General features: G+C 39.8%; 1 protein-coding gene across 10 annotated transcripts in view; it reads right to left on the reverse strand.

The window, feature by feature from the left end:
• The window catches only part of PPP6R3 (protein phosphatase 6 regulatory subunit 3), a 51,191-nt gene that overhangs the window by 19,869 nt on the left and 5,010 nt on the right, over positions 1–26,312 (reverse strand). For 2 of the 10 annotated variants that reach the window (XM_042884615.1, XM_042884606.1), the window contains exons 2-17: positions 20,466–20,630; positions 19,985–20,096; positions 16,131–16,257; positions 13,117–13,349; positions 11,687–11,873; positions 10,903–11,040; positions 10,505–10,570; positions 9,961–10,073; positions 9,127–9,240; positions 8,337–8,466; positions 6,325–6,477; positions 4,263–4,412; positions 3,671–3,735; positions 1,817–1,932; positions 1,345–1,430; positions 130–216 (exon numbers count right to left, since the gene is read on the reverse strand). In XM_042884615.1, coding sequence (XP_042740549.1) covers positions 130–216; positions 1,345–1,430; positions 1,817–1,932; positions 3,671–3,735; positions 4,263–4,412; positions 6,325–6,477; positions 8,337–8,466; positions 9,127–9,240; positions 9,961–10,073; positions 10,505–10,570; positions 10,903–11,040; positions 11,687–11,873; positions 13,117–13,349; positions 16,131–16,142 — 1,650 coding nt within the window. In that variant the 5' untranslated portion in view covers positions 16,143–16,257; positions 19,985–20,096; positions 20,466–20,630. Of the gene's footprint in view, positions 1–129; positions 217–1,344; positions 1,431–1,816; positions 1,933–3,670; positions 3,736–4,262; positions 4,413–6,324; positions 6,478–8,336; positions 8,467–9,126; positions 9,241–9,960; positions 10,074–10,504; positions 10,571–10,902; positions 11,041–11,686; positions 11,874–13,116; positions 13,350–16,130; positions 16,258–16,449; positions 16,539–19,984; positions 20,097–20,465; positions 20,631–22,701; positions 22,777–26,312 lie in introns of those variants that run through there. The other 8 variants (XM_042884607.1, XM_042884608.1, XM_042884609.1 and 5 more) reach the window with 8 other exon arrangements.

Raw genomic sequence — 26,312 nt, forward strand, 5'->3', positions numbered from 1 at the left:
AGAACACATCTAAATAAGTTAAAAAATCTACTGCAAGCAGTACAAATGTAGAAGGATTATTTCCAGGTTTTTTTGGTTTTTGTTTTTTAAGATAAAAACAACTTATGCAGCTAGAAGAGTTCAACTCACTTGCTGCAAAGAAGAATCCTGTGAGAAGCCAGTTTCTTTGAAGTCAATCTCATCGTCACTGGAAGAATGAATGTGGCAGGTAGTGACCTATACAAAATAATTGAGTCATTTGCTTATTGTGTGATAATTTCAAATCCAAACAAGAAACTGAATTGCAGTTTTCTCAACTGCTAGACTACTACTACCCCGAAGTATTTCAATATCATTAACCTACACCTGAGAGAACTTGAATCTTGTATTTTTATTGTAAGATATGTGAACTAATAGCCACTAAAAGGCTGGATTATACACAGATCTTCCTTTCCAAAACAAAGAACACAGGAAAATGAAACGACTGTCTCAGGTGTCTACAGTATTTGCATAAATAAAAACCAATAAATGATTCACCTTCAAAAATTCATAATCAGCATCTGCTTGCAGAAGCAAACATGGAGTTATTACCATAGCAACAACTGTTTGAACCATTACCCTAAAAAGAAGATATGGTTTTGATCATGCAACACAGAATCAGCGCAAATAGTCTGCTGTTCCTTAAGCAGCAGTGTGGCTGAACTTGTTCTTGGAAGTAGCTATTTTCTATTAGAACAGCACTCCAAAAGAAATTTTAGCCAGGACAGCAATGAGGCAAAATAACAGTAGTTACAGCTGAGCCTTAAGACACGCTTCAGGGACAATCATTCATACGAAGCAGATGTGCAGATGACAGCTTGCTCAGTACTACACTACACTGCCCTACTGCACACACCCCTACAACTCCATGGTACAGATTCTCAAGTAAACGCAGTTAAATGATGTGAATTTATTTACTGATCTTTTGACAAGAGATCAGTCTACACAAAAGCCATGTTTAAACACAGAAAATGTAAAAGCTTCACAGACACCTTCTTATGCTCCCACAAATGCAATACCACAGTCAGGACAGGCATGCAACAGACAAATGAAGACAACTTTTTCCTGAAGTATACTCTGTTTCTACGCTTTCTCCTTTGATGTGTAACTCTTACTTAAAAGCCACATGACCTGGGGTGCTTTTTTCTTGCACGCCTATCATCCAGCCCTGCAATAAAATCTGCAGACTGGAAGCACCTGATTTCACACAAGCTACCTTGGTAGCCTGGCAGCAGGAAAGACTGACTGTACTAATGGCACGAAAAAACAACAACGGGGCTGAAGCAAACGGCAGGAAATTTTTTAATGTTAACCAACACCACTTACAAGATCCACCGTATTCCTTTTGTTAGTTTCTCCTAAAGAGCTCGTACAGAATGTCTCCCACCGCTCTCTGACCTCCTCTGGAAGCTCTAGGATAGGAAAAACAATGTGTTACAATCAACAGTAAAGCATCACCATTTTTAGTTTCTCTTTTCCTCTTATAAATCAAAGCAATCAGAAATATTGTAACAACATACAAATACTAAAACCATGTGGACTACCTCATCTAGCAAAGAAGCCCTAGTTAGGCAGGCCAGCATCTCTTTACATTTACTTCAAGGAGCTTCAATACCATTCAGGTAAGTTTGAAAGAGAATTAAACATCTGTTTAAGGAGGAGTGGTTTTAAGCTGAATGTGTCAGAAATATCTCTATTTTTTTAATCCAAAATCTGCCTTCTAATTTAAGTTTGATCAACTTCCTAAAGCTGCGATGCTGGAATTCACAAACAGAAAGGCAAAGAGCGTTAAGGTTACCTTTGATAAGCTGCTGGACTAACGTGCTGTTAGGGCCCTTATCTGTACTATGCACAATACAGTTTGCTATCCTTGTCAGATGACCCATATAGCCATGCCGTCTTCCTCCTTCAGCCCTGCAAGAGACCAAAGAAATGGAACCACATGCACACTGAGCAGCTCTGCTATTGTATTTTGTTACAAAATATTCCACCAGAGTTAAGAACTTATACAAGACAGACAAGTTAACCTCCAAGTTCTTAAAACGTAAGAGCAGCATCCTAAAACGAGAGGCACACAAAAATACTCAATTTAAGATACAAGTGTTTAGATTATACTGAGCCATCCAGGAGCCTGACAGGGCTGTAACTACCAAGAAGGAAGTTCAGAGCATCTGAACAGATCATTTCTGTTTTCAAGTTGGTGTGCGGGGAAAAAGAATACCCTGAATACCAAGATGAAGACAAAACTGACAACACATCTGTAACATTCAGAAAAACACTGCTGCTGAGAATATTTTCCAGTGCTCCCATACACTCTGAGCACTCTGCTGCATTATCTGTTAGGGTAGTATGTAGGTCGCTCTGAAAGTAATGCTTCCTATTTATTTCCATGGAAACTAAAACAGATACAAAGAGTAAATCAATTTTTTCCACACAGAAGCAGAATCAGATGTTTATACCAACAGCTTTCCCACTAATACCACAAACTTTCAATAGCAAATAGGTAATGAACTCTCCTACATGGCAGGCATTAAAATCAAGGAAATCCAACCAAAAAATAGTTTTAGGTTGAATGTATAGAAACAGGAATCTATTTGCTCATAATCTAGGTTAGTAGTTCTCCTATAACCTCAGGAGATAACGATGATATATGACAGAAGATAGATGGGACAGCCTGATCTAACCTAGCCAGAATCCCTACTAATTGCATCCCTTTTCTTCATAACACTGTGTTCAGATATTCCAACATCCTTACTTTTAGGTCAGCTGCACTAGTCATGTATTTTCTGATTCACACCAGATAGGAATAGGACTATTTCAGGGAATGGTACTGTTTCCTCAAATAATACACCAGCAAGCCAGCAACAGTATCCCAGTCAGCTAACAGTATTTTCACAAGTCAGCTCTAACATTCACTGTTCAGAAGTCTCTCAAGCGAAATACAAGAGCCTTCAGAGCACCATTATACCACCTCAGGTGAAGACTGGAAGCTTTTCCTCATGATATGAACTCAATTTCAGACAGTACTGGCTACCTGAAACTTGCATCCTTTCCACAATCACACACTTCCAGAAGGTATTTCATTGCTGAGATCTTCACTTCTGTTAATTATGAGTCTGTTGCTGCCCAAAACGTAACATGCTTTGATCTGTTTATTAATTTTCAATTGCTTACTGACCAAAAGTGTGGTTTTTTCCCCCTATTCCTTTAAAACTTCATGATATGTTTCTGTAATTGAAGATGGGTAGAGTCAACTGGCTGATGTTTTACACAGAATAGGAATTACAGACTTGGTTCTATCCCTATATGGTAATGGGAAAATGTATTCAAATGCTACCAAAAAGATGGTCTAAACTTCAGGCATTACTAAGAGAAACAGAAGGACTCTTAAAGAAAATTCAGTATATGTGAAAGCTTTAATCCAAATATTAACTGTTTGTAGAACTTAATTATTCCACTTACTACCAAGCAAACTGTTCTTCCAAGTAAATATTTAATGCACTGCATATTTCAAGAAAGAGATGCATTTGTCTTTAAAACATTCTAAGCAAGTGTATTTGTTGGTCAGCTCAGTCTGAATTGATCATGTATACATTTCACAATTAAAACTGTATTTAGACAACTGCAGGAAATGAGAAAACTAGTTACTCACTGCTTCTTCTCATTCATCTCCCATGCTTCAAGTATTCGTTCTATTAATTGGCACTTAAGAAAGAGCTGTGGAATAAAATGCAAAATATACTTAATAGCTGTAAAGTTAAATGGAACATTGTGCATTTCGGGGCTGATTTTAAGAAATCCTCATGTCTTACAAGGCAACTAGTTTCAGGTTCAGGATAGATACTTGGATTAAGGGCTTCAATGCTCAGAAGCAGCAGCCAGATCCCAGGCGAAAGCCTGAAGGCTGAAGCTACATTATTTTGACTTCTCTTTGATGGCAGCTGCTGAACTGTAGAAGTGAACAGACACTGAAATAGCAATTTTAATTCTTAACAGTAAGTGGAACTTCAATTAAAAGGGAGCTTTTGCAGCTCTACACACACGTTTACTCTGAAGGCAGCAAAAACCCACTTTGTGGCACTCTTGGGTTTAATAACCAGAATTGACATGTTAAGAAAACAAAAAAACAAAGAACTCTTAATTCTATATGAAGGAAAATTGAGTTATGTTTTATGTAAGAGTAACTGCTACCATGTCGTGGAGGTAGGAGTATTGAAGAAACTCCTTCCAAAAACACAACTTACATGTTTCAATAAAAGATTGTCCCCAGTGGAATCCTGATCTGTAATTGTGCCATTTTCTGTGCTTTCAAGAGGACTTGCAAGAATCAATGCAATACAGATTTCTACTTGAGTATGCAAAAAGTTATTCCACGTATACTTAAAGAACATGTCCTGAAAAACAAATTCAAAAGAGTTTATACAAACCAGGGTCTCTTCAAACAGAAGACTTTCTCCAGCAAGTAATGTGAACAGCAACGCAAGCAAGTTCTCCAAGTTCTGTAATAACTCTCACTGTGCAAGCAAAAGCGTGATTTACAAAGAAGTTATTTCTTCAGCTCGCTGTTATCAGAGCATAAGGACTATCATGCTGGATGAGAGTAAAAACTGAAGCTAGAGTTAGCCTGGGGGCAACCAATAGTGCACTTTCAGACAAAGAAAGCTAAAATGATACTCCCCATTAAGTTCTTTCTGCTAGCAACAGCCCTGAGAAAGTAATGCCATTTATGACCTTAGCCCTGAACAATTTTTTTTCTTTTTTCCACCACAGACTTTTAGTGCCTCCAATATCCTTCAGTGACACGCTTCTGCCTTTATTGAGACACTCTGCAAGAAATTACATCTAACTGCTTTGAACCTACTATCTATACTGGTTTTATTCTTCTCTTAAAGAAGGCTATCTCAGATAATCCAGATGCAATTTGAGATTATTTAATGCTTCACACAAGACAAATACTGAGGTTGACAGATCATGAATTGTGTTCATCTAGTCATGTTCCTAGTTGGTCACAGATCTCCTTTTAAGCATCAGATTTCACTTTTTTCCTTTTTTCCAAACTTTACATCCAGTCATTTTAGACTATTTCTTACTACAAAACTCAAATGATTGCTGTCCCAGGGAAACAAGATTAGTAATGGAAATACATGCAGTGATGGAAGGAGCATTACATAATGTAATTCAAGTCTCATTCAAGCTACATCTGAAGAACCTAACAGTTCCCCTTCAACTTTCCTAAACTAATGACAGCCTGGACAAAAGCTAAGTTACTGAAGGGAACAATTACTATTCCTAATAAGGAATATGCAGCAGAGTACGTGTTGTTTCAGAAACACCATGAAGCACTGAAATTCAGGGCAGGTACCACTGGTTTTCCTTATAAGAAATCTGCTGAATTTAGATGTGCTGTGAATGTTGGATTGTTCTTATAAGTAGGTTTAGGAAGAAAATCACATGTATTCCCTTAGATAATGGGAATTCATGTCAGAATGATGTTATTTCTATTTCTATACACTTAATACCTGTCTGCAAACCCAAGCTGGACAGAGAAATGGAGATGGAGACACTGAGAAGACGACATAACTTCAGCTACTTTAGTTGGAGGAAAGATTTTAGATTAAATCAATCTGAGGCCAGAAAAACATTAATATTTTAAACTTTGCAATTACCTGCTTAGAATCAGCAGCTTTCATCACATTCTGATACTACAGTATAAATTCCAGCATGTTTTGCTGGGTATTTGTTAACTGATATCAACATTGGAACACTTTGGTCAACCTAAGAATTTTCCTGCTGCAGTCGAAGAGGTAGGAAGTACCCTCTCATTCATTGACTACGAGTTTCTCGTGCCACATTTTGCTTGCAGTTTTGAAATTCTCTAAACTACCAAGAGTAACTTGTCCCTTTTTTAGGAAGGCACTGAAATAGCATATAGTGTGTTACACATTAGAAGAGGGACAAAGAAGTTGAGGAGCTAGCTTGGCAAAAGAATAAGAATGGCAGGGAAGCTTTGAACACTGCTGAAAACTCAAGCACATGGTGCTGAAAAAATAAGCTTAAGAAAACTAGTCCAAGAGAATCATGCAGATTTATGAAGGTGCAAAGAGTAAGATGCGTAGGAATGATCAGAGGAAAGAAAATGCTACAAACGAATACATTTAACAGTGAAACTAGAAATTGAGAGCTGTCAATGCAATAGAAGCTAAAACACAAACTGAAAAGCTGGAAACCATACTATATCTGCATCAACAAAGATCAGAAAAGTCCTGATTAGCAATTCACAGAAGTAAGGCAGCATGAAGTTCTTACCAGTATAACTCCTATGCTGTTTAGTTCTATAAGCTCCTGATTCACGCTGCTTGTATTTGTCTGCAGAAGGCTAGATATTAATCTAATCACATTTAAACGTGTGTTCCCCACAGGTGGATCCAATACACCCCACGTTGTCTTCATGACACTTTTCTGGAAAAAAAAAATTAAAGCAGCACAGAATCATTCAAATTTCATATTAAAGAACAGTGAAAAAATAAACACCAAACACCTCATTACTATTATGCAGAAAAATTGCAGGAAAGCAGTTCTCAATCCTGAAAAAAGTTTATTTCAACTCTATCTATAGACAAGGAGCAATGGAAAACAGCCCCATAAAACATAAAACCAAAGACACTAAAAATTGCTTGGTAGCTACAGAATATTGGAACAGATGCATTCCACAAAAAGGAATAGGAAATACTCACACTTCTCACTCATTAATCCACATACTCAGTTACAGTCTGCACTACTATAGTACTTGAAAACAGCTGGGGGACAGTCTGTAAGCACACATTATGCCTCAATAACCCTGATTTCATGTACATGAAAATGATTTCAAAAGTTTCTCTTGGTGCATTCTTGTAGCGTCATAAGCAAAACAGGCTCCATCCACGGTGTCCTAATGAGTTACTTCCATCAGCAACAACTCCTTCCACGCACTAACAGGTCTTCATTTTACAATATGTGCCATAGCTTTTACACCAAAGTTTTAGCTGGCTGCCAGATCAGACCTGCTATCACATAATTAATTATCAGCCAAAGAAACCTAGTACTGACTACTCCAAGAGAAAAGTCTAGTAGCAACAACTATGCCACGAGGAAGGCAAAGTTATGAAGATGTCTTTCTTTCTGTATTAAAGCACTTGGAGAAGCAGGGCATGATGAAATGTACTGCCTTCCACAACTAGCTTCATTTCTTGCCTAAATACTGCTTCTCCCTTGTGTCAAAACTGACTGAGATCACGTTAGGTCCAGTCTTTAACACAAAATCTAAGGGCACGGATATAAAAAGATGCTCATTTCACCACTGCTTAAAGAAAGCAGACTTAATAACTTCATTAGATGATTTATTTAAATGCTTAGCATTCCAAACACTGGAAAATACTCAGATACATTGCTTTTAATTCAACATAGATCTGTATCTTGCTATGTTGTATATTTTAAATCAAGACAATTTCTATGTATTTTTCAACTCTTCTGCACTTCAGTGTTTGAGGCCTCATCTCTTCTAGGCTACAACAGTCTTTACCACTACCTTTTTTCCATCATCCTCATCCCAACTCGTTCCTTTTATCTGATCTTTTATAAGATGGCCATTTTAACTCTGATTCTCAGGTCCATTTCTCATACAGACTGCAGCACCCTGATCCAAACCACGTTCCAGCTGAAATCCTACTGGTGATAATTGTATGGGGAAAAAAAACCATAGATAAAATATCTATTCATACAGCTGGTTGCATTTATCTTTAGTAACAGCATGACACGGATATGTTGCTTATCATTAAAAAAAAAATAAAATCAGTTGAACAAAGCAGCATTTAGTATGCTTGGAGTGCGTGGTACACGCAATAGAGCTGGTCTACTCTTAGACCTGCACAAGTCTAGAAGAACTCTGCACAGCCAACACGAGGCCTGCACAAGTTCCAAACAACTGAGGCAGCCAGAATCTTTGTTTCCCATTCAGATAGGATTTATGGGGCTGAAAACAGTACCGACTGCCAAAAATAGAAAAGAAATTCTTATTTCCTTGCTTTCAGAAGGAAGTAATCTTCAAGGCTACTTGCCAGCTGAATTGAGTTTAAGCTGGAAAAGTGTATCAATTAGCAAAAAATATTGGCTCAGAGACAAATATAATGAACAGAAAAGGTCACAAGAGGCAGGGAAGGAACCTGGGCTCTTGCCTGAAAGTTGTCAGACAAACTGGGCTTTGTTCTTGAAACCCAACTAAAATACAATCATGCAGTGACAGTCTTGCTTCAAATTCTTTGACAACGTAATGTTTCACTTACTTTTGGAGGCTCAAGTAGGAGTTCATGGAAGGATGAAAGTCGTGCTTTTATGGCTTCTAGAACACCTTTATTGACAGAATACGTTGAATTGCTCATGCCTGGAGGACAGATCTCTATATGGCCTTCAAATCTAAAGCACACAAGCCATGTCTGATTATTAATGCCAAAACTAGGTCTAAAACAACACTCAGGCATAATTTTGAGTGTCACTATTTTGAAGACATAAACAGAATGAAGAGGAGAGCAGGAACATCATCTTAAAAATATAAAATCAAGCACAAACTTATGGTGGAGCAAGATTCTTCCAAACACTAGACCTAAGGTACCTACATTTATCACATCTGAAACGTCCAGCATGGTTTTCAGCTAGTGATAGACTATTACAGCTGCTATATTCCCTCTTTTGTGAGGAAGAGCTTCACCTGTCTATTAAACAATCAAACCTCTGTTCACTTGTTTCTTGAAGTGAAATTGTGATAGAATTCCACCTAACTTTTTTGGGGGGGAAGTTGATATCCAATTGCTACACTGTACATAGGTGCTCTACTTCCTGTTTCTAGGGAAAAAAAGATGAAATGAAATGAGTCTGATCCATCAAGTGGCAAGTTCCAAGAAAAAACCTGCAGAAAAATCAGTCATTGGGGGAACTGATCGATACTGGCATTATTACACATGGCTCCTTTGTTTCACTTCAGCTGTGATGGACCACTAAAACATTTCAGTCAAGGACACAGAAGGCATGTCAGCAGTTGAGTTAAAGTAAGCAGGCATAAGTAATAAGAACACTTACGTCTGTCGTCTTGTCTCAAGCAAGGTCAGTAATATTTGGATTGCACTGACTATTGCAGATTCATTTTTTTCTTTATGAAAAATATTAGACAGCAGCTGCTCAATGATTTCTCGTCTGAAAACAAAGCACTGCCATCAGACACAACAGTTCTTTATGACACAGTTATCACAGAGAACTAGTTACTGTTTGCTCCTGTCAAATTAACTAACGGGATAAAGTAAAAGTATTATTTCAAGCTACCAGGTTTGTTACCACAGTCACCTCCATCATCACCACTGCAGTAAGATTTCCCTACTACTCCTGATCTCGTTTGGTTTTGAATCTGACAATCAATATGATAGAAAAGGATAGTTTGCAGTCAGACCAAAAGACCAACTCACCATGTCACAGAGCCACAAACCTAACCCTAGAACCAGCAAAACAAGGAAGGTGATAGACAAAAATCTTCAAGTACAATCAAACACTTAGATTAACTTAAAATAACAGATTGAAGCCCAAGTTCCCAATGCACATTCTGCACTGTATCAAGCTGACCTCTATATGTCTGATCCCATCAACTTTGACAGAGCAGGAAATATTTTAGTCTAACATTCCTTAGTCAGAAGCAAGGTAAAAGAATGGGACAAAATGTTAAGAGAAGCCATCAGGGAATTCATCCAGGTAAGCTGTGCTTATTTGCAAAGCCATCTTAAATTACACAGATAATAACAGGCAGTCTGGAGAACTTATCAGGAAAGCGGAGACTGCAGTTCTAAAGCTTTTAAAGGACAAATGTTAAATGCTGCTCTGATTAACTGGAAAAAAATATATCAGAAATTGGGCAAACCAGCTCACTTCTCTAGACTTGCAAGCAGGGGATCTGGTTCTGAGCTGTTCTGCACTTGTAACATCTGATCTCTGCTTAAACGAATAATTTCACAGAGTGACTGCGATGCATTTGAATGTCTCTGGAACAGAAAAACATAGCATCAGTAGATTAATAACGTGGAGCAGTAGAATTCCTCATTAAAACAACCCGCAAAATTGACAGTCTTTTCTACCACAAAACACTTTAGACAACTGTACTATGCCATATCTAAATCTTAACAAGACAAAAAGCTTTTGGTATTGAAAGTATTTGCAGTATTAAAAAGGCAGAACGTTAGAGCTGAACACTCAAAATAACATTTAGTCTACACTGTGCTTTGACCCGGCTCCAATACACTCTGCAAATCCCAAAGAAAGAGGGAAGAAAAGCAAGCCTTTCCCAAGCACAAACTACTACACCATTAATTACTGGAATTAGCTTGCTGAAAATAAACAAGCAGAAAACAGTCCAACTAGAAGAGTTCTAACACTACTGCACAGCAATCAAAAAGAACATCAGACCAATACTTACATCTTCATCTTGAGATGGATGTACAATTTCTACAAGCCGCTGGATAATCCTCTCTTCATTTAGCCACTGTAAAAGCATTTGTGGACATTGGTAAGAACGTTGTCCAAGTGAATGAATTTAATTGAGGGAATTAAAAGGTAGCTTGAAAAGTGCCCTGAGTCATGCTGTTGATATTTCTAAACAAGGATTAACAGCACTTCAGAGAAAAAGGGCAGAAGCAAAATTAAGAGTTCATGAACACATGTAAAAAACAAACAAAAACCCACAACTCTTATAATCTCTTCCCAAAATGCCTAGCAGGGTATTATGGGTCAAGAATGGTATAAACAGTCTAAACAGGTTATAAAGTTTTTTTTTGACAGTTCAGAATTCAGACAAAAACTGCAAGTTTTACTCACATTCAACACTTCTTGCCTGGGCTGTGGAGGCTCTATGCAAGTCAGTAGCCTGAGCAGCAAGTCCATGATAGCAGAGGTCCCTATGTGCTTAATAACAAGGTCTACAAAATCATGTTTCTTCTTTAAAAAGTCCACAATCTAGAAATGAACAAGGAAGAAGCTTACATTTGCTTACCTGTATTTTACATAAGTTACACTAACCAGTTTTAGTTCCTCTCACTTGCTAAAGAAATAATAACTTCTTAAATGCTTCCACCTCTTAAAGCCAGTAGTACAAGATAAAAAGCCACACATACAGAGTGGCACAAAACAGATCCATCTGTGTGCACACATGGAGCCTCCTTTCAAAACCAGCTTTTTTGGTATGAGGTTCCCCCACACCTGGCTCAGGAAGCGAAGTGGGACACAGCAAAACCTCAATGTAATATGCTTTCAAGCAAATACAGAAATTACTGAAACAAAAGCACAGCAGGCAGTCACAAACTTACCTTGCTCAGGTAGCACAGCCAGACATGCCAGCTGTTAATGCAGGGCAGCATGAACACACAAGTACTGCGCTTCTGAACGAGGACTCAAATGTCTCTCACCCTTTTCTATGACAGTTCTTTGCTCCCCACTGACTGTATTCATTTACCCATGACTCCAACAGCACAGCAATTTAATACTAACATCACCATGCAAATACTGACATAAGCTAAAAGGCAAACACACAAAGGCAGTTCACTCGCCCAAACAGCTCAGGCAAATCCAAAGCTGTTAAACTGGAGAGCTTTTAATCATTTACCTGTTCTGGTTTTCTGCTTATGAGAATACTTAGCACCTTGCTGAAGAAACTGGCAAGTAAAGGGTTTAGAGGAGATTCATTTAAGAGGAAGCTGTACAGTTTCGTAAGTAAGGATTCTTCTTCTCCCAGCCTATCATTGATCTGTGAGACATCTGAAGTGAGCAGCTCACAGGATATGTTTGGATATCTGCAAAAAAAGAAAAGAAGTGTGCATACAATCTTAGTCATTCATACTTCAAAAAAATACATATCCAATCAGAACCTAATGGGGCTTCTAACAAGAAGAATCTTTCAAGCATGATAGCTCTGCACTAATTACAAAAAGCAAACGACTGCAAGGTGATAAAGCTGTACATTCAGCTACAGCCTGTGTTCTTTCATTTAGAAAATGGACTACTGTGACCTCCAGTTGCAACAGGACAGCACCAGGGAAGTGGGGAAAGATACCTGGGAGGAAGCAATGGGTTTGCCCCTTTCTAACAAGGCTTACATTATAGAAATCAAAGCAAATAGTTTCAGGATTAATATCTCTATACCTATTGCAACTGTAGAGGCTCACTACCTCTACCCAAAGTCTGATAAAGCCTGCAAAACTAGTTAATACTATCAAATACAGGAAATTATTGCTTTGGTGGTCTCTTAGCTTAATTACTCAGGTCCTGAGTAGTGCACTTCTGGCCTTCACTCACACCAAAGATAGTTATGACAGCACCAGGAATTTAAAGCTTATAAGCATAAGGTACTGCTGTTTCAAAGTCAGCTAGAAATGCAGGAGGTTTGGTTTGTCAGAAAGAGAAGAGCTGCAACTAAGAGAGCACTCTATTTCACATTAAATTTTGCCTTCTGTTTTAAGAAAGGCAAGCTTTCTACGCAGACAGCCCTAAAAGAGGCAGAATTGGTAGAAGTGCCTTTATACAAATTGCCAGCTTGAGTGCTGAGTTTGAACATTCCCAACAAACTAGCAAGAGTCATGGCCATACTCAGTTCTAACAGTTCTAGCTCTGCAAAGGAAAACACCAGCAATTAGATGGTCAGTATATTCTTCCAAGGAGTGCTACAGACTTTCTAAAACGCATCCCCAAAACTGCTTACTAATCATTAATAAAACAAGGCTAAGCACCTAACTAAATTAAGCAAATGCAGATTCACTCGAGTACCTTGCATCACATTAAGAAAAGAAAGATTTTTCATCTAAATTCTGATTATTTTATTTAGCATTTCTTTGAGGGGTTCCTGCTCAGAAAGCATGCAAATGTCAGAACTTTTTACATAAAAGTTCTACAAGCCTCTTGAAAACAAGCTCAAAGTTTAACAGCGTTGTACTAAAGGACAGCAAGCAGAAATGCAAACATACTACCAGATTAACACTGAAGTATGTCACCTCTCTTTCTACATCCCCAAGTCCCTCAACCCCTTAGAAGTTCTCCTACTTGTATCGTATTTTTTCATCCATGTCTTGAGGTGGTTCTTCGATAATGAATGAAACCAAGTCTTCCAAGCATTCTGACTTCAACAGAAACTCGATAAGTTTGCGATTCTGAGCCTTGCACTCCTGCAGGACGTCCTCCTCATCCATCAACTCCTTCAGTGTTACATCTTCTCTCTCTAGAAGTGTATCTATGTGGGATGACGAATGGAGATCAAATTTCCAAAACATGCTGGTCTGGATAAAAAGAACATACCAAACATTAGTTTCACACGTGTATTTAAGCACTATTAGCAGAAACAATTCACAGTACTACCTCATAGCTTCTAATCCCAAAGGCATCTGCACACATAGAAATGTTCTAGAACTTGAACAATGCACGGCAGCAGATGCTAAAAGACCATCACAGAGCTACTAAGTCATACTTGATTAAAGAAGACAGAATGTTCTGTAGCAAGTTTCACACCTTCAGCTTGCTAGTATTTGAATGCTGGAAGTTAGCCAGCTCTGGGGTTTTTTACTTACATTTGCTCTTGCCACTGTTTCTGATCAACAACCCAATTCCCAAACTCAGAACTACCTGCTCAGCAATGACTAGATCTGGGCAAAGCATAAGCATACTATCGTGCCACCTCTGTCACTGAAAAGAATACCTCCGCAGGTACGAGAATTATAACCAAAAGCACTGGAGCTAATGTCAGGGCAAAGCCTACTGTTTCACTGCACCTCCTTTCCACAAACTTGAAACAAGAAGGGGAGAACAAGGGACAGTAAAATCTCTTATGCAGATGCCTGAAAGGACAGCGTCCCCAAGTAAGCACTACGAAAGACTAATAAAGGCATGAGCAATTTAAGCTTTCCTTACAGAAAGGCTGTGAACACCTTCCTGCTAATTTTGTTTCTCTAAGACAACTTGCAAAGCAGTTGCAAGACAGCATCAACTAGCCCTGTATGAATGCAGAACTTGAGCAGATGGATTGAAAGACATGCTAGAGATCAGTAAGAACAGCTTTTTCCCTACAGCTGGAAGCAGCATGGTTTTAAGCAATACTCAGAGAAAAGCAAAACCTCTCTTTGCTCCTTTAGTAACTGTCTTCCAAGTGTGAAGGTTTAATAATTAATGGTGAAAATAAGTGACAGTGTTAGCTGTGTGGACATGAGGCTACTGCAGAAAACACAGGTAAGCAGTATTATTTGAGCAAAAGCACTTTTACAAGCTGCAGTTTTAAATGAAGAAGGTGCAAGTTTATCTACAGCAATCAAGCCATGCCTTTGGCATATAAACTCTTATGATAACCTACAACATTTAAAACAAATACTTAATTCTTACATAAACTAAAGGGTAGACAGACAGCCATCTAACAAGGAAGGCTGAGGAAAGGACAGAGAATTTAATGCCTTTTAGAGCTCAGTCTTCAATAACCATAGATCTCAGGCAACCCAGTTCTCAGAATCAGAAGACTGTAATTAGGGAAGCAGCAACTTTCCATCTGTGGTCACTCAAATTTCAAGGGACCAATGTATCAGCTCAACATAAGTCCACAGGGCCTGACAGGATTCACCCAGAGGGATTTAAACAAGCGCTGTGAATGGACCCTTCTCAACAATCTACCAAAGGCTTTGGGGGTCTCTGCTGACTGGAAGCTAGCCAGCATTAGACCCACCTGCAAAAAGGGGCATGAGAGAAGTTCCAATGAACTGCTGCCTTGTTAGTCTAACCTCAGCACCTGCAGAAGCCTCAGAGATGATCGCTCTTGTGGCAACTGAAGGTCAGCTGAAGAATAAAGCTATGATCTGGCACAGTCAACACGAGTTAATGAAGAAAAAGTCTTGCCTTACTACTTTGATCACATTTTACGCTAAGGTCCACTTGGGGGATGAAAGGAAGGCAGTGGACATCAGTCTGGATTTTAATAGGGCCTTTGATAGCATCCCTCACAGCATCCTTCTGGAAATATTGTTCAAAATGGACATTATGAACAAATTCATTACCATGGGAGTGTTGAAACACTGGAATAGGGAAGCTGGATGCCCTGTGTCTGTCAGCCTTCAAGAGGCATTTGGACCATGCCCTCATTTCTTTAACCCTTTGGTTAGCCCTGAAGTGGTCAGGTAGTTGGAATAGATCATCTTCTGAAAGTCTCTTCTATATGAACTGTTCTATTCAGACAGCATTAAGCGTTTATTTCTTACATTTAAATGGATTCAGCATGCCTACCACAGCTGCTCAAACAACAAGGTGTCAAATTTTGTCACCTCAGCCACTGAAGTGCTGAGAAATCTGTGCATCTAGCAAAACCTCATTAGCAAGACCTCCAATACTTAGCTTAAAGATTAGAATAAGCCTGGTATACTCACTGCAGCCACGTTTCAATTGCTTTTAAGGTTTCCCTTGTTGTGTTAATTACGTGCTGATCACTTCTTACCGCCTTACTTTGCTTAGGATTTTGTCAGGAGTTTTAAGCACAACTAACTGCCCCAGATTACACAGCTTCCTGTTCTAACTTACAGGAGTAAAAAAAAAAATAATCATTCAAGAAAAAGTACAGATAGTTTTAATTGCAGTATCGGTATTACAATCATTTGAGAGTCCATGCTGTGATTAGGTGGATAAAAAATACTAATAATTTCAGAAGAAAATACATCTTACAAGCAGATGTCAAAAGCACTTGATTTCACATCAGCTTAAATCAAATTACACTAAGTTATTAAAAACATTGGCTTATGATTATTTAGGCTACACACAGACTCGCTGGGAGCAATTAAACTAGTGCATTATTAAAGGCACAGAATATTTTCTTCCTTAAGCCTCTAATAAGTAGATCAAATCCCTCCCCTTGCCCCATTTAGTGAAAGTAGCATCTTTGCAAGTAACCACTACCAACCAATGCTAATTCCAGACAGAAATCCCTCTGCAGTGATTAAAGCTCATTTCAGTAGCTTCAAAGCATTTTTCAGTTACTCATTTCAAGAGAAATTCAACAATAGAGAACAGCAACAACAAAAAAAGAGGCATACTACTGCAAACATGTCACTGCGTTATTTCCCAAACTGTCTCCCAGGCAAGCTCTTTTAGGGATGCTCCCCCAGCATGTCAGGTGCCAGCCGGAGATTATTCCATCACTTTTCAACAGCAGCCCAGGTCCTTTGGAATAAGGAAAAATAAACACCATAAAATGTGCAAGTGAGGAATTCCAGGAACCCCGAAGATCATTTTCTACAGGCGTTAGCACTGATGATCCCCTAAGAACAGCCTGTCACAGTTCCAAATGGAAGTTACAAAACCAAGTTTGTTCTTCCCATAGCCTGCTTTTCCACCCTCTCCCCCAAACCTCACCAAGTCTCAGTTATTTTCATGCTTTTTCAAACTTCAGTGTGATTAAGAGAGGCAAAGAATTAGAATGTATGTCCCCTAATCAGGAGGAGGCACTTTCCAGCTGTGCTTCTCACCACATTTCACTATCTGCTAATTAATGATCAGCTCCAAAGGTCAGGTGCGTTCTATTACTCAACTTCAGCTCTGATGCCAGCAGCAAAATCACAATGTTGATTCAACAACAGATGGAAAAGATTGCCAAATGTTAACCATGCTTTAGGTAATATGGGACAGCACTTAAAACTCCCAGACACAGAAGAAAAACTGTATTAGAGATGGCAAAATGATTGCAGGTACTTCTCCCATAACATTTAGTCAGCTTCCCACTGTCTCTGAAAGCTCCCAGCAAGCAAGGCTAACAAACTTCCAATTTATTTAAGTATTTCCTCAGATAATTCACACCACCTTGATACAAATTATAACAATCAAAGATACTATGCAGCATTTGTGACAAAGAATAAACAAACAAAAAAACAAAACCCGACTTTTTCCTGCAGTTAATACTGTGACAGATTCTTCTCTAAATGAATCATGGAATAGCATTCCAGACAGTTAGTACCTGACTTAAAATCTGTAACAAAAGAAAGCCCTTCAATAAACTGATGAAATTCATCACTCTTCTAAGCCACAGGTAACTGAAATTCTTAAGTGAGAGGAAATAAAGCTTACAAATGCTCCTTCCCCAAACCCTTTACATCTTTTGTCCACGACAGCTGAAAACACCACGGTGCGTTTCGTTTAACAGGAACTGGACTGTGGGTGCCTCCAGAGGCCAAACGCTCAGCTGAGCTCTCCACCAGAACAAAATCTGTGGATGTAACAAGTTTCTCCATAGTTTCCAGTAGATGTAGCAGTCAAACAGGTTTCCCGAAGGCAGACATCTTTCTGCCCTCAGTCCACAAAATGAACACAAATTCTAGGCAGATATGCCCCTACAAGGGTAATTCTGGGGACTGTCTCCTGCCTCGAATCTCTTAAAGAAGTGCGTTTTGTAAAGACTATTTAGGTGATCTGCTCGTTTCATTTCTGGACTTCTATGTATCATATGCAGGTGAATCTTTAACCAGGAGTTACCTCCAGCTTGGCAGCTCATACCTGTGGTACCTACAAGCAGATGAGGCCGTCTGAACCAGCACAGAAACTAGACTAAAAGGACTTCAGGCATTCAGCTAAAAGCTGTTTCGGGTATGATGTTTTACTTGACATCTGAATGTGTAAAAAGCAGATACCCAGAGCTTCCATCAAGAACTTCACACATTTTTACAGCAATAAGCAGTTAACATGAGAATTTTCAAGTGCATTGGTGTCGAGCTGAAGCTTCTGCAGTGTTTTGTGACCCTACGAAATGCTACAGAGTAATAAGGGTTGTGTTGCCAAGTACCAAACTGAGAACACAACTTCTTCACACAACACCATCTTCTTCATATGGAGTTCAAGAACACAGAGAAAAATCAGTTACTTGTGCACCAAAAAACTTTCCTATGATCAAACACATCTTAAGTTAAGTGGGATATTTCAATAAAACAGGATTTTCCCACTCTCAGGCAGCAGCTCACAAAAGGCAACTCCATCACTGGACGCAAGGACAGGAGCCACAAACGTAGTCCTTGGCACCACCAACGTTACTGAGGCAAGACTTATTCCTCAGAACTTCTATAAAGCATTTCCAGTGCTAACAGTGAGCTGTCTTCCAAAAACCAAACAGGTGAGCAGGGCTCGGGGGGAAGTAATGAAAGAAATAGCATCTTTTAATGGTAACACTATGAGAATTTAGCAACATTTCAAAGACCTTTAACACTAAGTGGCTTCTTTAAAATGCTAAGCATGTCCTGCCAGCTCACCAAGATACCAACTGGTTAACTGCACTTCATTAGTTTCCACCTCATTTCTGCCCAAAGCAATGAACGTTAATCAGGTACTACACGAGCATTCATAAAGCCCTTCCTTTGATACTGGAAATTCACCATCTGTTCAAGGTAAAACTAAAGTACATCTCTGAAAAAATTTCAGAGAGAGACAGAAAGAGCAGTCATGAACATTGACAGAGAATACACTCTAGTGGCTACTTCTTAAACTGCTAAGACATCAACTGCTGTTCCAAATCCTAGATTCACCTGTACTGCATCACACCTAGCAATCACAGATTGAAATAAAAGCAATAATACAGCAGTGTTTTTGTGAGACAGTTTCTATATTTCTTAAAGGCAGGTGAAATCACACGAGTAAGTTCTTACCACTGTTGAGCTGTAAGGTACAGGAACTGCAGGGGAATGCTCCCTGCAGGTAACCCAGTGACAGTTCAGTGTTAGAAATACTCACCAGGTAGAATTTCACTTACATGCCAAAACAACACATCGCTTCTCCCACATACTATCAACAATTCCTGCGTAGCTGAAGTGTGTTTGGGAACACAATAGAAAGCAAACTCATTATGTGCATTAACTATTCTACAGCAATATACTATGGATACAATTGATTCCAGCCAGTCCAGATTCCAGCTGCTAGCTGTGTTAACTACACACCTAGGGGTATATGACGTGGCAGTCTTTTCTTGACTAGAAGAAAAACCATGTTTGAAAACAGTACGAAAACAGTCATTTTCCTAACACTCAAAAAGCTGTCTCCAGCTCCTAATGAGAAGGGAAATTATCTGATAAGGAAGGACGACTTCCATTCTCTACATATTAGACAGTAAGTACCTCCTTTTCACTTCCAAAGGAGGGGCCTGCCGCAGTTGTAGAGCAGCTGAAAACTGAGACAAAAGTGACATCTCTTTCACACTTACCATTCCATGCTTCCACTGGCTGCTCTTACATCTAGATCAGAGCTACAAATACGTGTTTACACAATACAGATAATACACACCCATCACATGCACACAAACATCTACTGACCGAATGTCCCAGCAGTCAGCTGCTATGATGAAGTCTAGAAGAACTTCCAGAATAGTTCATGCTAACTCAACCACACTGATAGCTCCACACTCCTGCGGTCATAACTGTCTGGCTAAAAATCTGCACTTCACAATCAAGTTACATGAGCAATTTTACACCAAGCAACTCATGCAGCCTTGGTGACTCCTACGCTGTGTCAAATCACTGGTTAATAACTGTTAATAAATGTAAGTTTTTGTTACCTATAACTACAAAATCGACACTGGCCTCCCCATACCCAAACAAAATAAAATAATTTTCTACTAACTTCACTTCAGCAGCCAAATATTTACAAATTTAAAGTATTAATTGGTCATGGAATTCAGTTAGATTCTCAGTATTTTCAACTCTTCCAATTATTTTCAAAATGGAAATTGGGTTATTTATGTACTGAGAAGAACAGATGGTTCAGCAATATTATAACAAGACAGCTAAATAATGCTTACCTACATAGAAGACAATTTTACTCTGAAGCATTCAGTTTGATACCAAAAGTTTGGCTGCAGAAGGAAGCATTGCTGTACTCCAATACAAGAACCTATAGTGCCAAAAATCTTTCGTACCTAATGTATGTCAATTCATGAACACATTTGCTTTGAAACTCTTCAAAGAATGGGAGGCTGGGCAGCTGATACACTTCCTGGCACAAAATCAAAACACTTTAAAACATGCTCCCTGTAAAACAAATAGAATAACCACAACAGTGTGTATAGAATGAGCCTCAAGGGTCAACTGAGACTGAAAGGAAGAGGTGGAACAGGGGCTGAGAAATAAAACAAAAACAAAAGGTAGCGCAACAGCAGGACGGATTAAAAGACAAAGTTAAAAACAGCCATCTATAAAGTCGTTGGGAAAAAAAGGCTGAAAGGAAAGCCTGACCTGCAGAAAAGGAAGAGCAGCTTGGAATCTGGTAAGTAAGCCTTTCGTGGAGATGAGGGACAAAGTGAAAGTGTTTAGGCACAACTTAACATTTAATCTGAGGCTTCATAGACGCCAAAGCTAAGTGTATCGCTATAGATGAAGTTTAATAGCAACGTTTCTTACCTGTTAAACAAAAGCTTTAACAAAAGTTAAAAAACAGAATTTGTACTCTCTCAGGCTCCTTGCCCATTACAGGGTATCCTGGCAACAGCAAAAATCTTTCAATCTACAGTATTAGCAGATTAGCAGGACTGAATTAGGATTGAATTAGATGAAGCAGATTTCTTCCTACAACGACAAAAAAGACATTTTATAATTTAGTGTTGTTAACAGGCTCTCTGTTCAGTAGTTCAGCAACTGCACGAACACAAAGTGTTGCTTTGCAGGAAATAAGACACACGAGCTGAAGGAGGAAACAACTCTACCAGCCTAAATATACATAAGAAAAATACATTCAGAGAATGGTTTGGGTTGGAAGGAATTCTTGGAATTCTTTCTGAACTCAAAGTAACATTTACATTTCAGTTACAATCACCCAATGAATGTGCTCTGCTTGGTACTTTTTTATTTATTCACTTTTGGGCCCAAGAAGTTTTGCTTGCAGTACCACGTTATTTAGTACCTCCCAACAGTGCTGGAACCTGAAGTCACCACTCTTCCATTTCATGCACAATGGCACAGAGATTCCAAGCCCTGACATAAACAAACATTAAATACAGCCTTCTCTAAGGCTATTTTAGTAACCAACGTACACATGAACTGAAGGTCAGCGTAATACATTGACCATAATACTTTCAAAGGTCAAATATGTTTTTCATCCTGAGATCTTCAGGTCCAAATGTCAAGTAGATTTGCCAATTCCTTGTGAGCCAAGTGACTTACTAGAGCAGAAAAAGTAAACAAGTGTGTTTTCTTTGCTTTACCCAAGTTTGCTTGGTTGCCATTTCTGGTTTTCAAACGCATACCCATGAGGGGGGGAAAAAACCCCACACTTCCTTTCCTTAAAATGAGGGCTGCTCCAAAAGTAACACTCCTCTTTCATGATGTTGGCCCCGAACATCAGAGGCAGATGGTGCTGTGGCAGTAGAGGTTGAACCTTCCCATTACATTTTGCTGCCGTGTGACAGATGGCAGCAGAGTGTGACAAAATGGCATCTGACATGCAAGTGCAGATGGAGCAAAGGTGCATCAACGAATTCCTCCACCAGCAGGAAACTACATCCACTAACATTGAGGTTGCTGAACATTTATGGAGACCAACCTTGGATGTCAGCACAGTGAGGCGGAGGGTATCCAGTATGTCCTAAGTGTGAGTGTACAACATATCAAGTACATTTTTTCCTCTTTTTCCAGTAGTTTATTAGAAAGCTTCCAGAAAGCTTCCACAGTGAAGCTACCATCCAGCAGTAGGAAACTATTACATGTTAATACTCAAGACAGAGCAGTGCCAAATTATTTAAGAGACTAAACAGTATCATCATCACTCCTTTAACAAATCCGTCCAAACACCTGGATGAGAGAATCTAAATATGTCCTCACTAGAACATCAGAATACTGCAGTTTACTACAGAATTTAATCAGGAACATCTCTTCCTCCCCCAGAATCACATTAAAGCCAGCAGTCCCAACACTACCCACTCAGAATGGTCTCTCCTTGACACCACACCTGACCAACCTCTGCAAGCCACTTCAGAGCAAAAACACACATTACGACATGACAGATGAGGCTGCTGTGAGAAACAAGGAAAGAGGGTTGTGGTTTGGGTTTGGTTTTGTTTTTTTTTGGTTTTTTTTTTTTTTTTTGCAAAATCCACATGCTGAAGGAGCTCAAAGAGTCTGCCAGTCAGCAGGGCCTGTGTGGCCAAGGAACAGGGAGCGCACTGGTAGAGACAGGGAAACCAGGATGCATCTCTTCCATCTCTGTTTCAAATCATATGACTTTCAGTTGCTTCAAGATTGCAGCATGAAAGTTTTTCTGCAGTTGACAACAAGAGTAAGATCCATATGGCTGAAAAGACAATTCAGCAACAGTTGTATTCTCCCAACCGCACGACAATCCCCAACACAGCTCCTGGACTCTTGCACTGCTTCGCCAGAAATGGAAAACAAAACAGTACTGCTAATTTACTGTTGAGGTTGTACAGGTTTTTTTTTTCCTGTTTGAATGTTAAAGGAAAAAACCCTAACTTAAGGAGACAGCTTTAAGGTTAGATGCGTGAATTCTAGCAGAAGTCTTTAAGCATTTATTCCTTTCTGCTTCAGTTGGTGCTCTCAACAAGCGTGGGGGCTTTTGTGTTCATGATCCCCAGTTATTAGACTTGAAAGGCAACAGAAAAAAATAAAAATCAATGATATTTACCACCACGGCTGCACTAGTGCTGGGTCAATGTCTCACCTCCTCTGCCTCGCGCTGCCCCAACCAGCAGGGACACTGCTGAAAACAAGCACGGAAGGGATGAGAAGGCTCTTTGTTAGAATGTGTTCACCAGAACCAGGCAACAGGAAACTTTCTTCTCATAGTAAAGCAGCAGCAGAAGCAGCATTAACAGACAACAACAAAGCTGTGTCAGACACTTTGCTACACTACAGCCACTCAGACCTACACTCAGCTTGCCCTCATGAAGCAGAGCACAACAGCCCACACAGCTTTCTGACCCTACGTCAGTACTTGGCATGGCACGTTGTAAATATAAAAGCCCATGCATAATTGGCTTGGATGTTTCTTCCATGGCATTGCAGTACATAATGTAAACATACCCGCTTTATCTGGACAACCTTTAACTGTTCAGACAAACAAGTTCATCCTCCTTTTCACCTTGCTGATTAGACCTTGAAAGTTGGATGCAAGTCAAGTTTCGAGGTACGTGAAAACACAGAGGTAGAAGAAAGCTGCTTGCTTCAGTAACTTCGAACCAGGTCAGCAAAGAGTGCCCTTCTGTACCGGCAGCGTAAGCAAGTCCTACAAGTTTTCTTAGCGTGCAACATGTCAGTCTTGTTAAAATGCATACTTTGTAACATTTGCAGTTCAGAAATGGAAGCTGGCAGCAGCCTCTGGGAGCCCGGCACCGCTCTGCCTCTCGAAGCTCCCATCAGCTCTGGCTGCCACCAGAATTAGAATGGACTTAAGTTAACGCCCTAAAAATTAAACCCAAACTTGCTGTCATGTACTTCCCTCTCGTTTGACTCTTCACTGTCACTGAAGGTTCCCCAGACCTCTCCACTCACGTTACAGACCACCTGAACTTCACCAGTTGACAAAGACTGCGGGCAATATGTTCCTGCTTTTCCTCATAGTAAGGCTTAGAGAACCATTAAGATAAATTCTGACAGCTGCACATTTTCAAGTGTCAAGCAAGACTGCCCTTCTCATAAAGCAAAGACTGAGCCCCTAAAAGTTTTATCTTGAACTTCTGTGCTACCATATGCTGTAAGGACAGAACTAATCAACCCACTCTGTGCACAAACCCAGGCTAACATGACATATCAGGCTAGCATGACCATATCACAAACAAACATGTTTTCCTCTTCAAGCTGAAGGCTGGAATCCCTACGGCACAATTCGGAGCGTGCAGCTCTGACAGCATGAATAGAACAAGTGAAGATATTTCTTCTTTTAATCTATAATTCAAGCGGGTTAAAATAAATCCCTGACTTCAACTTACACTTGAGGAAAAGGATTCCTAATCTTGATTTCATGTACCAAAACTTAGATCCTCTCTATGCTTGGTACTGCAGCTTCTCCATTTGCACATTTATCAACACAACAAAAGTAAGAAAATTACTCCAGTGTATCTGTTAAGCAAGGAAATTAAAATACAGCAGCAGCTGAGAGATTCAGCTTACCAACCTAAGAATAACTGCCTTGAATGAGAAGACTGTACCAAGTCCTGCTCGCTTTTGCTCACACTCAAAACCATAACCATTAAGCTTATGTAAGATCTAGAAGAGAAATTAGAAAACCAGCAAATAATGGAAGTCACAGAGAAGGCACCTTGCAGAGCTTCGAGTGACCACCAAGTTACCCTCCTTCCTGCTTGCCCCACTGCATGAACCTGAGTTTTAGCACGCCGTGCTCTTACTGCAGTTAGATCAGACTGCCCAGACACAGGTGTGCTTGCTGCCTCAAGCAAATGCATCCTGTCCCCACGTAGCTCTTCCATTTTGATGGGCAGTATCAGAAAAAAAATAATCAACGCTGCAGAACAGAACGCGCCCCCTTCTTCCACATGCCACGCATATCCTGTGTTTGAAGAAAAAGCCAAAAGTTGCAAAGGGAAATGCAAGACCTACTTCGTGTTCTCAGCAGTCTTCAAAAGCTTCCTAAAGCTCTGCTTCAGTTCTTCGCACTGGATCATTATGAGGACTTTCAGACTTCCAATCCTTTTTCACAGACAACCACAGAGAGGTACAGATTTTTACTCCTTTTTTTTATTTAACTGTCTGCTTTTGATATCCTATCCCTACAATTCCAATCCAGGCCATTAGATTTCCCATTCTGTCACTGGAGAGTTAGAGATTGATACACAGTTATGAGTTGCATTTTGGAGTCAAAGCACCCAGGCCAGGAGGAGCCAGCACTCCATCCAGCCACGTCAGGGCTCTTTTTTGGATGTATAAGCACAGCAGGAGAGCACAATAGAACAGACCACCCCAGGAAAAAGAAAAATATTTGTTCCCATCCACCATCAACATCATGTTAATAAGCAGAAAAACAGTACCTGGCACATCTACTGAGAAATAAATGCAATCAAACAATGCAATAGGTTGAGAAAGAGCCATGTTTTCAGTTCAGCCCCCAGCCACCTAGTACTGGTATTACAGCAGGATTAAATTCTTGGATTGCAACTCTAGGAGAGTCTTCATCGACAAAACAATAAAGCTGAAGAATCACAGACACAGCACGACTCTCAGAGTCTGATGGCAAAATACGTCCCTTTAAGATGAGCAAAGAGATCCCATAACATCACTGGTAAAGTAACAGGAAGAACTCAGTAATGTTGGAAGAATTGTAGGGTTTTAATTAGCTGCCAGATATTTATAAAAGCTAAGTGCTAAATGCTAATATCAACTCACAGCTGTGACAGCAATTATTATCTCTTTTTACAAGCTGCAGAGCCCAGCAAGTAGTGCAGTGGTCTTACAGCATCTTTCATCAATTACCAGGTTTCTAGCTGCTTCGCCTTTAAATCCTCATCCACCTCTCCTCTTTGAAGCACCACTTGTTAAAATAAAAGCTGCACACTGACCACCACAGTCAACACAAACAGCATCATGTTTAGTTTTACGCTGACCATTAAGAACTGCAGACCTTCCAGCAATCGCATCTTTACCACCTCCTTTATTTCAGGGAGACTCAGAAAAACTTCATATAAATCAAGCGTTCAGCACACAGCACCTTTTTACCATTAAAAGGCCAAAAGGTGGCTTCGAGTAACAAAAAGCCCATCGTTGGCATCAAGCACACAAACAAGGATCCTTCGATGAACGCAGGCTTGTCACAGCCAAAAGGAAGAACTCACTGCCAACATGCAGTTCAGTACGACTTCTACAGCTGCCACTCAAGGCAGGAAAAACCTCAGCCAAGTGCAGGTAGCCCTCAGCCAGCACCATGAGGAGCACCAAACTCAGCCTTTGTGTCAGCCAGAAGGGTACAAAGACAGGCAATGGGAGGTAAGGCATGCAACCTCTGTGCTTTGGCAGTTGTCAAAGATTTCCATCTGGAATGCACCCAGGCCAGCAGCAAAATGAAAGCAAGTTTGCTATAGCTGCAAGTCACAACTTCAGAGGAAACCCACCTACCCAGAACCGAGTCTGCCACCGCTACGGCTTCACATGTGTTGTCTCTAGGCTTTCCATCTTTATTTCCATCCCCTTCCCAAGATGTTTGGTGCCAGCAGCTGAACTTGTCAAACAAATGTAATTCACTAGGTATTCCTGATGGGCTAGCTTGCTAATTGCAGGCTACATGGC

This window comes from Lagopus leucura, unplaced genomic scaffold, assembly GCF_019238085.1.
Source record: "Lagopus leucura isolate 7727_CA_CO unplaced genomic scaffold, USGS_WTPT01 Super-Scaffold_100044, whole genome shotgun sequence".
In the NCBI taxonomy this organism is placed as follows: Eukaryota; Metazoa; Chordata; class Aves; order Galliformes; family Phasianidae; genus Lagopus; species Lagopus leucura.